Source organism: Pteropus alecto, unplaced genomic scaffold (genome assembly GCF_000325575.1).
Source record: "Pteropus alecto unplaced genomic scaffold, ASM32557v1 scaffold81, whole genome shotgun sequence".
NCBI lineage: Eukaryota > Metazoa > Chordata > Mammalia > Chiroptera > Pteropodidae > Pteropus > Pteropus alecto.
The window spans coordinates 6,354,070-6,366,300 of NW_006433378.1; the positions used below are offsets into that span (position 1 = coordinate 6,354,070).

The following is a 12,231-nucleotide window of genomic DNA, read 5'->3' on the forward strand; positions in this document are numbered from 1 at the left end:
TATATATATATGTTTTTGTGGTGATTTAATATAATAGATAAAAGGTTTACAATTATAAAAATATCTAAAGTAACAGTTTTATTTTTAAATGTCTACATTTATATATATTGGTTATCTTTACACATCCTTGGCAACTATTTAAATTTATGATGAAATATTTTAGATGCCAACTTAAAAATGTACAAGAGGTACAAGGGGAAAATTTTTTTTTCAGGGTACATTGGCAAAAATATTGACTTACAACTATTACTAAATAAGGTAGTGGATTCTTTTCTCCCTAACTCCACCCTTTCTCATTAACTCCAGTTCTATACTGAGTACTGTGTACTCCTTTGAAAAATAAAAAGATTCTAGTTTTGAGAGCCTATGAGATCTCAGCTTAAACCTGTACAATTTTAAAAGTCTAGTAATAGAGAATGGAAACTTGGCCCTGGTTTTTAAGAAAGTCTGCTTTAAATCCATGAAAAGAAGTAGTCACTCGAATCTTGGCAATAACCTTAATTCCCTAGAAATTTAAGGTTGCAGATAAAAAATTACAACTGTAGAACTGACTCACTTTAAGAAGACAAAAGACAGAAGGTATCTCTTTAGATTAATGTGTTAAGACCACATCAAGCTCACTTGAGAGAAAGTTGGCTCTAACGATGGTCCACAATGCAAAGCCAGATGTTCAGAAACAAATATATGGTTTCTAATGTTAAATTTTATGATAGTCTCTAATTAAAAATGCTTCATTATTCTAAAATATATGTCTATCTATTTCTTGGGTTCAAATTGTTATAAATGAGAATAATAAACAGTAATAACAAATAACCATACAAGTATATTAATGAAGGTATTCAAAACCTTTTTAATGGCAAATGAAATCAATCCCTTTCATAATTTTCTGAATTCAAAAAGTTTAAAAACTGTGGCCACCCTGCGGTATAATGAGATGAGCTGACTCAATGATGAGCATAATGCCTTATTGTGTTAAATACAGATTTTGAAACTGAGAATCTGAATCAAATTCTTATTCAATTGCTGCTAGTTCTACCTTAAAAAAAAAAAAAACGATCTAGGTGTAAAACCACAAGTTACAGTTTTATATCTAAGTGATTAAGAACTACTTTCAGGGAAAGTAATGGTACTCTAGTATTCCCTTCATAATTCTAATAAATTATCTAAGTATTCTGTGTTTCACAAGCCTCAAAAGACAACCAGAATTACCAAATTTTTGGGAGGGAATCAGATATTCAAATATATACCATTATGAGATTAAAATTTAAGATTTTCAATGAGTTGCCAATGATCAAAACAAAAGTATTTCTGTTGGATTTTTTTTTTTCTTTTTTTTTTTTAAATAACAGATCTCTAGTGCTTTGCGGGCTCAGAAACTTGGGTGATGATAGAAGACATTCATGAATATTAATTGAATATTGATTTCCTTTAATTCACTGGTTTCCTGGAGAGTTGCAGATTCACAATCAATAGGTGAAAAAGTAGAACTTGAGTGCAATGGGAGCTGAGGTGTTGAAAGGGTCAACACCATGTGGGAGGTGGGGATGGGCTTCAGAGTACCACTGCTTCAGTTAGGCATCAGGAAACTGAATATAGCAAGGCCACTTCCGTTCAACACCAACGCACAGCTCTTAAGAGGTGGAATACGCCAGGGCCAAGGGCACCACTGTGAACAGCGATTCACACACTTTTATATACAAACCACCTGGAGATCTTATTAAAACCAGATTTCATTCAGTAGGTTTGGGTGTGGGGCCTGATATTCTGCATTTCTAACAAGCTCCCAAGAGACACTGATCCTGCAAAAATTTCAAGCACTGATACTGTTCTTCCAGTCTAGAAATGAGATGTGTGACCTCATCTTCCAGTCTAGAAATGAGATGTGTGACCTCCAAGCTGGAGGCCCAGGCTCTCTCATCAAGTTGGCTGTTAAGCAGCTATAAGAATGGAAAATTGTTTAACCTTTAAGAGATCTATTATCTCCTGTAAAACTACAGGCATATACCAAATGATGTGTCAAGTCCCTTCAGAACTACATAAGGATTTTAAGAAAAACCCTATTTTTAGTTTGGCTGCTATCTTCTATATTTTTCCCCATAAACAGTGAGCAAAAATCAGAATGAAGTGTTATTGCATTATATTACTCTCAAAGGTCACCATCCAGTTGTGTTTTGAGCCAATATGACAGCTATTTTTTAATGTCACTTTCCACATTCTTTCTCCATAATTCTTAGAACACTATTCAGATTTTATTTTCCTTTAAGAATTCTATGAATTCTGAGTCTGTGGGGTTAGCTATCTGCTGCCTGAATGAAAATGTAGTTCTTATTATTTCACATTTTTCAGAGAAGCTGTAATATTCTTAAATAGAGAGTGATCCTTTAATCCGAGCCAACTTCATACACTGCACCCCTGCTAAGTGCAATGGCGGGTAATGGTTGCAAAGTGCATCTAATAGGGAACAAATTCTTTCCTTTCACTGAATAGAATTTGAGTCAGCTGCTTCCTGTTTATTCCCATTATCAACACTTTATTCAGAACTTGATTAACTCTTGTCTGGACTACTGTACTAATCTACCAACTGGTGTTCCACCTCCAGCCTTTCCACTCCATAATTATTCTAATACATCCCTGCCAGAGTAATATTTCCAAATTTCAACAAAGTGCTTCAAGTCAAAATCCTGCACCAGGCCCTTATTCAACACCTTCGTGCTATGGGGTCGACCTACCTTTTCCAGGTTCCCACTACTTCCCATAACCAAATATTTTCTACACTTCCCATATCCATGACTGTTTATTCATCTTTGCTACCTGGTATAAATTCTTCTTAGAAACTCTACTCCATTCTTCAAGACCGATTATAAATTCCAGTTCTTGCTTAAACGTTTTCTGATTCTTGCAGCAAGAAGTTGAACTTATGCAACACCTTGCTTTTGATTCTCTTCTCAACACCTACCGCCTTATAATTTCTTTACGCGCTTTCTCACTGCCCTCTACTATACAATTCTTGGGCATCTGTAGTTATGTTGTAATTATATCCGTAGCTCTCACAGTGCTTTTTAAACTTTCTGTACTTGCTGAAGAAATAAGTCAATGTAAATACAGCTTCAGTATTAACCTATGATAAAGATGTTCAGAAACTTTAGTCTTATCTAGTATTTATTTAGGGCGAATTACTTAATCTCCGTGACCCAGTATTTGTGTGTGTGTGTGTGTGTGTGTGTGTGTGTGTGTGTGTTGTGTGTGTGTTTGGGGGTTAGGGCTATCTAGTAATTTTTTTTACTCAGTGAATATAAAGTACTATGCTATATAAATGCTTGAGAAGAGAAAATTCTTCTGACTTTCTAGATCATGGTAAATATTGTCATAGGATAAATATGTTTCAGATTCGACTGCTGTGCTAAGAAAATTTTACATATGAATTCAAAATATACAAACATGCTATGTTCACACTTAAGATTCTAAAGATTTAACACAATCACACAGTCACATTGGCTTTACAATTTATTACTACACAGAGTTAATATTTCAAAAGAAAAAGCAGAATTTCTTCCTTAAGATACCATAGACAACACCTCAGGAATTATCCAATATTGTCTGTCATGGGTTGGGGACAATTGAGGGTGTCCTGTGTAAGATACAGTGTCCATTAATTGTTTTCTTAAAACATGAAAGTAAAAAAGTTTTAAATATCCATAATCATTATAGGATTTGTGAACCTTGGGAATATACCCAATTGATTTCTTGTGATCAAGAATATACAACACAATGACTAGGAACTGTCAGCTGCAGTGTATTAACACTTTTAGGATACTAGGCTGTTCTGTCGGTACAATATTGTAATAATTATAAGAACTTTAAAACTGAAGCTTGAGAAAATCTGTTCCTAATCAAAGAAATTAGCTATAATCTATCTATAATATTATAAATAAATTTTAGACTAATAGAACATTAAAATTTCTTAGTCTTACATAATTTTCAGTATTAATGTCTTCCAATCAATACCATTGCCAGAAAATATAGCTTTTAAGTAGCTCTGACTATAAATATAGTAATTTAATCCAAAACTAAAAAACTGCTTGAGAAATCTATGTTAACTATAGGGGAATTCTCTCACCTTTGTCCCATAGGAGTTAAAGAAGAAAATCAAATAGGGTTATAATTCCCTAAGGAATATTTTCTATGATATTCTTTTCTTTTGGAACCTATAAATCCTTTTATTGAGGTCATGCAAAAGGTATGTCTATAAATTAAAACTTAATATCCATTATATGAATTTGAGAGACTTACTTTGTCATATTTACTACTTTCTTAATTTTGCTGATACTGTTTTATGTCAGGAGTTTGCTCATCAGTGAAAAAGTCAAGGAAGATCTGAAGGTGTTCTTAACCCCCAGGTCACATACTCTAGTGTCTTTCTTCAAAAATATAGGCGCACAGCTTAAACTGTACCATTCAAGGTCTAGGTTGAAATAAATTTAAATATTGTCTCCCTGTTTATGGAATTCCTTCTCTGGTATACTTGTGGAATATAACTTATGGAATATAACACAACCTAACTTACTGCAAATCATGATTCTATTCTCAGAATGATTACTTATAGAATTACTCATTGTAAACGCAAGAGTGTAACAACAAACCAAGAAACCAGGTTTTGCACTGACAGTCTTTACATCCTTTCGAAAAGTTTATGTGTGACTATCTTTATAAATTTAAATAGGTTTATAATTTAGGAAAAATGTATCCCTATGGTTTTTGAGGAGAGAGCTGTAATTGCAAGACTGTGGAAAAGCATGCATAATCACATAATAAAAACTGTTGCCCCAAATATTCTCTTATGCTTTTGCCAAAGCTTTCACTGGCTTTTGCCATCTACCTTATGTCATGAGTATTTATAATTTAAACATGTAAACACCAGAGCAGAAACATAGAGGTCTAGTGCAGTGGTCTCTGGAGCCTGGCATGACTACTGCTGACATTATATATGATTTTAGGGGGTATACCAACTAACATTTAGTATTTTAATAGATACACATCTATTTTAAAGTGTATTAGAGAAAAACATACTAGCAAATCGACCTCATCACACTGATTCATCCTTGGGTCAAGTTTCCTTTTTACATAAATTTGAGATTAAAAAAAGGGTTCATTTAAAGAAAATATCAGGTTAATACAGCGTAGGTGCTTCCGACAAAAGCCATGATGGAGGAGGCCAAGGCATCTCTGGTGAGTGGAGAAGGTTGGGGTCAGGTAACACTGGTTCTGGTTCTAGCTCTGTCACCAACTGGTGGACAAGTCAGACCTCTTTGGGCATCTATTCTTTATTTGTAAAGAGATGTTCTATGATGTTCTCTTGTCAAATGCCATTATAAGGAACATCAATCTCTGTAAACCAAAAATAAGCATCCTAAGCCTTAACTCAGGATGTGCTCACTTCAGCTGGTCAAGGAAATCAGTGGACCAAATGTGGAACTATTTTGAGGTTAGAACAAAACATCTACTGCTGGTAGATTAGATCGAGTCTTTGAGAGATTGTAGATGAACTTGATTTTGCTTAGAAACTTTAGCTGTTTTACACATGGGAGGGATTCCAAGTGCCTTTGGACTCTCTCATCAGTGTGATAGCCAAATAGCAGAGAGTTTTACCTGCCATATTTCACATGTCTTACTATCATTCGAATCTGGGAGTAAGAAACCTAGATGTCCTTGATGCAGTCAGATGAAGGATTTAAATTAGGCCAGTCTTGGAAGAAAAATACACTTCTTTCAGATGGAGAAAAAGATGGATGAACACTGGGTGAAGGTAACAAGTAGTGTTTTAAGAAACAGGAGAAGCCTGAAGCTTTAAGATAACTTAAAATGGCTGGACTGGTTCTTGGTTTTAATTTTTCACTCTGAAAACAGAAAACATGTTAACCAATTACCCATTTTTAGGGGTGATAAAATTTGAACCCCAAATTAGTGTTATGTGCCTCTACTAAACTCTCAAATCAAAAAACCCTGAGTGCCAGAAATCAATCAATACTCTCTACTGAGTAATATTTTCATGGCCGGGCTGTTTCCTAAAATGATCTCTATAGTTTGAAAAGTAAAGCACCTTTTCCTTGAATTGGAGTTGCTTATTCCTTTTTCTAGATCTCCAGCGCCCCAGGGAAGACTGTCTTCCTAAAGGTTAGCTATCACTACTTCTGATCTAGCCTAAAAAGAAATAGGACTCACCAATTAGATTGTGAGGTGAAAAGAGAAGATGGTGATGACGAAGATGATGAACACTGAATATCTGAAGTAAGCGATTTGGAAACTATCTAAGGAATAAAGTACTTTCATTTTCTATTTAGAATACTAAATACATCTATCTATTTAATCTATTCAACTTAACAAACAAATTAAAAAAACAGCAACAAAAGCAATACAGTCTATTTCTTCTAGGGATAGTTCTGCTTGTAATGACACACACACAAAAATAAAAAAGATGCTATGGGTGAAAAATTTTACCTATTATCTCTAAAAGGGCATGTTCATAGAGCACATCTAAACATACAATACAAAACTATAGAAATTGGCCCTCTGGAATACCAATAACTTCATTATCTGTTGTAATTTCAAAGGCCTCCTGGAAAATGTGGCTTTGCCACTTCCTAGCTTTTACAATTCTCTTGTTTAAAATATCTATAGGCAGGCATTCTTGGTCTGTGATACTAATTTGATCTTTGTCACCCTCAGTTACCAGTGTCTCCGGCACTCTGAGAAAGACCAGGCAAGCCGTGTGGAGCTGCTCCCGACTGGATCAATCACTGCTGAGTCAGTCTCCTCCGCAGAAGGGCAGCCAGCCTGTGTCTGGTCTCGTTTACTGAAGATGCTCGACCCTTGGGAGGATGTGGGTGGGGGAGAGTGGGCAAACTTGAGCTGCTGACCCCCTTGGGCTGACCTGAGGTTGGGGAAGTGGTGGGTTTGGACGCTCCATGCAGGCTGGGGATTTTGATGCCTTTTTCGGAGCTCAGTCTTCCGAGGCTCCTCTCTCCCTGATTACTGACCACAGCAGCAGAGGTTAGGCTGCCCTGGCTGAGGGAACACGGTGACAACGGTAAACTTCCACTGAGCTTCTTGAGCTCCAGGAGCTGTTCTCTGGCTTGACTCAAAGCTTCCGTCAGTTCAAAGCGTTCTTCACACTCCCTACGCACTGTTTCCTGAAGAAAAGTGTTCTGAAATGAGAATAAAGCGGGGCGGGGGGAAGCATACCTAGCTTTAAACAGTTTACATATGGATAGTTCTTGGCATTATAAATTGAGAACTGAACTGGGAATCAGAGCCCTGTGCTCTTTGATTATCCATGAACACTCTACCACGTGGACAGAAAAGTCAAAAACGTGAATGATCTGTGAAGCTGGAAAGAACTTAAGAGAACATTCGATTCAGTCCTCGCAGTTTGCAGAAGAGGAACCAAGAGTCAGGGTCACTCAGGTGGAAGTGGTGCAGCTGGGGCTGGAACCCAGCACCTCATGCCTACCTCAGTGGGATTTCAATTTCTCTGCGCCTTGTGTTTCAGACACTAAGTCCTGCCCATGTGATGTCTAATCATTAATATCTGTAGTGTCGTTAAATATGTTAAATGTGTTATGTTATACGTTATGTTGTAACGAAGGTAGACTGCAATACTATTCTAAGACAAACAAATAAAATAGCTTGAATTTTAAGACTGAAAGAAGAAAATATATCAGCTATAGCATTTAAACAATAAAATCAGTTACTTTGTATGATGCCTTCTCAATAGAACCTAAGTACACTGACCATTTTATATTCTGTAAGATATATATCAAAGTAAAGAACATTTCCTATTTTTAACTCCATTCAGCAATCATTTATCAAGTTACCAGAAGCTATAGTGGATACAGTGCCTGCCCTCAAGAAGTTTGCAGCCTCGTAAGTCTGAACAGGGTCACTCTTTTTGTTCCCAATATAATTTGGAGCCAAGGGTGGAAGCTATTGGGGTTTAAGTCAAGGAAGAACATTTTTAATAGCCAGAGCTGGCCGAAGGATACCCTGAAAGGTTGAATCTCACTCGACTGGGACATATCAGAGAAAACTTAGGCTTCAAATGTGTGCCTGGACTAGAGGTCATTAAGGCCCCTTCAAATTCTTAGACTCTACATTTCTAGATTAAGAGTTACTAATCTTTCATCCATAGAATTCATCAAAATTACTTCAAGGCCTATGGTAAGAATTAGGTCTTAGATCTGACTAATGTCCTGACATTCATGTCTGCATGTTGTCAAAAAAGAGTCTGAAAAGTAAACAAGTCAAAGCGATATCTGAATAAATAAATACAATTAAAATGATTGTGGTATAGAATTCTTCAATTAAAAATGAACTTCCATCAGTTTAGCTTCTTTGTGAAAACAGCCAAGACATTCTCAAGCCTATCAGTGGAAAGCATTTTTCTAAGGCTTTACTGACTAACCTGCTGTCAGTGGAACTAAATAACAAAGCATCTGAGAAAGCACCATCTTCCTGTATTTCAGTTTCTTTTGATTATAGTCAGAAATCCATTCAATTTAAATTTGGTAATCAGTATTGAAGAATGTGGAGTAATTCTAGATTAACAATTGCAGACTAATTTCCTATAAAATCAGTGGTGTGTTTGGGTCACACAAAGCCTCACATTTACACATATTATTAACATACACACATGATCAATGTATCCACATATATTTTTCAAATCATGAGGGATAATTACTTGCTTCTAGTTATTTTCTTTCTTCTTCTTCTTCTTTTTTTAAATTAATTAATTAATTAATTAATTTATTTATTTATTTGTTTATTTTTGAAAAACAGGAGACCAAGGATGGTGTTTGTGGCTTTATCATCTGGGTCTCATGAACTCTACCTGAAATACTTGTTGAAAAGACAAGAGAAGGAGGGCTAGAGAAGAAGATTAATAAGATGCTACATTAGGTGTCATCTCATTTCTTGCTCCCGACAACCATATTTGACAAAGAAAGACAAGGAAGCTTAGACTGGTTATATAACTCGCTGAGAATAACCTAGTTCTAAAGTAGTGGGGCCCTGCCTGCTTCCAGGGACCTGTTCCAAGCTGCCTGTGTCTAAATTAATTGTATACTTAATTACATCAAGCGTGCAGGAGTCATTTTGTTCGAGGACACTGGAGCAATAAAAAACAGTAACAGTAAGGCATTATTTGGTTTTGCCCGAGTTTTCTACACTTAATCTAAACTTTCTTTTGAAAGGAAACAATATCAATGCATTATGTTTCCTGTCTACTAGTAAACTGCCAAAATATGTTGAAGTGATTAGATTTAATGGGTTTTTGATAAATTAGTATGAAAATGCCTTTGGTTAAGAAAGCTATGAGCATGCACAATGGACAAGTGGTTACCAAAGGGGAAGTGGAAGGGGGGGAGGGGGAAGTAGACAAGGGAAAGAAGAGATAAAAGAAAAAAAAGAATAAAAGAATAAAAAAGAGAAAAAAAGTAAAAAAATTTAAATCATTTCTTCAATTAAAAAAAGAAAGCTATGAAGAAGAGTTAATTTTATTTGAATATACAAAAGAAAAAATGGATAACAGTTAACAATGAGGTCAATAAAGTGGTGACATGACTAATACATGCACCAATATGAAAGGATAAAGTGATGGGTGATGTGATGACAAGAGCTCTCGTTAAAAGAAATATAAAATTCGATCCATTTACTAAAATTAAATTCGAGTCTCAGAGGAAAGGAGTAATGCTCTATAGAAAACATTCATAAAGCAGGTCACTTGAAAGCTATTTCAAGCAAGTGACACGCCACTGAAGGAAGAAGTGAAAAGGTGGAATGAACCCAAAGATGTTCCCATAACGATAATAACGGAAGCAAAGTGCCCACCAGCTCCAGATTAAACTGTGGAAGGGCTGCTGACTATCTTGGACTGGGTCCCATTTCTCTGGAACTCATCCTTCTTCAAGGCTACTAGCTTCCAGAAAAAAGGATGAATCCTCTTCTATTATTTCCCAAACGAGGAGGACCTCTGAACTGAAAGCAGGATCCGAAGCTAGGACTTCTATTTTTGTCTGTTCTACAAACACTATGATATCTCAGATGAATCCCATAATATCTGTATATCCTCTTCCACCATTATGTCCTCCTTTAAAATTAAGATTATAATTCAGTTTGTACAACCAGCAGTTCATGTATTATCATTTATTCAATTATAGAGAAAAAAATAGAAATAAGACACATCGAGTTTAGAGGATTGCTATTTCAGAGGTGGAGTGTGTGAGGCAGGACAAGAGTCCAAGTGAATACAGCCAGAGTCAGAGTCAGTAAGACACATTAGTGGAAAATTCCGCCACATGTGGAAAAGAATCATTCACTCGTGGTTAGATTGCTTACAGCAATTTAGGCAAATCAATTGTCTTTTCGAGTTGTCTTTTTGGAAGGCTGTTGCAGAATTTTAATATTTTCATTGAACAACATGGGAAAATGTGTAAATGGAATATGTTCGGAGAGATTGAAAATCATGGGCAAACATGAAAATAATCAGTGAAGCCGGAGCATTGTAAGTGTTTTAGGCAAAATTATCACTGGCCATATTTTAGCGTAGTGAAATAGTATCACTGGATTTCAACTAAACTAGGTCAAGATGAAAAGGGAGGCATGAGCCAGGTGAAGAAAGGGCAGTGGGGTTTTCCAGGCAGAGTGGGAAGTGAGAGAGGGAGAGGCACATCTTAGGATGACGCGTGGCTTAGAATGACTCAGGCGCAGAGTACACAAGGGGAGAAGAGAACAGGACTGAGGCGGGGAAGAGTGAGCGGTGTCACACGGAGGATTACTTACTTTGGTTACATCCTAATATTAGAGTTTTAACTCAATTCTCAGTGGCATACGTAGTCATTGAAAGATTGATTTCAAGCAGGGGGCTTACACGGTCCAATTTGCATCAAAGGAAAATCTCTTTGCCAGCTCTGTGGAAAATGGCTCAGAGTGGGCAAGATGGGAGGAAGGGAGGAGGCCAAAGTTTTCATGGAGAAGGTTCCTATCCTGACTGTCCCTTGGTTAGGTTGGTCTAGGGGAGGGAGAACTAGAGTTCCTGGGTCCTTAAGCCATGCCAGTTTGTAGACATATCTGTAGATATGTTCTGCAGATATGCCTACAATACTTTCAGATGAAGGCCACTTTAAATCGGCTTGAAATATGGCTTAACTGTACTTCCAATGGGTAAGTAAATGTCAAAATAAATTAGCTCATCTTTTGTTTGAAATTTATAATATTAAAAAAATTGGCCAATTTCCTCTACTCTGCAATGTAAGAGTGGTTTATTTTTATGTTTGTTTTCATTTTTATCCTTAGAAACAACTGGATTGCTTTCAACCGTGGAAGGAGCAAGAAAAGGCTTTTCTGGGTGACTTGATCATTCTGAAGGTGAGAATCCTAGTTGTGCTGGAAATCAGCTGTATTTGGCATAATTTGGGGGGAGCATGCAAGGAAAACAAGTCCTCAGTGAAGGATAAGCACAGATGGATGACTTCGTCCACGCTTTATACCCAGTGAGGTCTGAACCAGTCATGCAATGTTCAGATTACAGTTTCCACCAGCACAGACTAGACATACCCCAGGGTGAGTGCATGACCAGCCAGCTGGGTGGGGAGCTAAGGTAAAAGGAAACTCTGTGGAAAGGTGTGGAAACCAGAAAGATGAGTAGGAGTTAGCAAAGGACGTGCCCAAACTTCTATTAAGGCTTCTGTTCAACTAATGTGATCAGCCCAAAACAGTGCAGAAAAACAGTGGAAATGATCCTTTCATAAGGCAGGAATGAGAGTCTGAATAGATTTCCAGAAAAGAAGTAAGATGGATGTCCAGTAAGTTGTTCTTAAAATTGTATTTCTATGCTTGCAAACATAATGGACACTGAAACGACTACAACAGACATACCAAAACGGAAGCAGAAAAAGAGGGCAACAGCCTTTGGACTGATCTGCCTCAAGAGCAGATTTTCAGAATGGGGAGAAAGAGCCCATGAAGACACAGTGTTCAGGATCTACTTTCCTAAATCAATAATCTAACTTTAATTAGATTTAATTAGTATTAATTAAATACAAAAAAAATTTCTCCATATTTTTTCTTATTCTGTCAATTTTCTGGTGTCTATATTTTGCATCGCAGCTGACTGTCTCCAACATGTGAAAGGCAGCCTTGCCTGGATCTCCCTCTCTATGGCTAGAGACTGACTCAGAC

General features: G+C 36.6%; 1 protein-coding gene across 13 annotated transcripts in view; it reads right to left on the reverse strand.

Annotated features, from left to right (window-relative positions):
* Positions 1 to 12,231, reverse strand: part of LEKR1 (leucine, glutamate and lysine rich 1) — a 170,540-nt gene that overhangs the window by 7,426 nt on the left and 150,883 nt on the right. For 10 of the 13 annotated variants that reach the window (XM_025044219.1, XM_006908279.3, XM_015586540.2 and 7 more), the window contains one exon: positions 3,147 to 7,202. The exons of 2 other annotated variants lie outside the window; for them this stretch is intronic. In XM_025044219.1, the coding sequence (XP_024899987.1) occupies positions 6,792 to 7,202 (411 nt within the window). In that variant the 3' untranslated portion in view covers positions 3,147 to 6,791. Of the gene's footprint in view, positions 1 to 3,146; positions 7,203 to 12,231 lie in introns of those variants that run through there. One more of the 13 variants, XM_015586538.2, reaches the window with a different exon arrangement.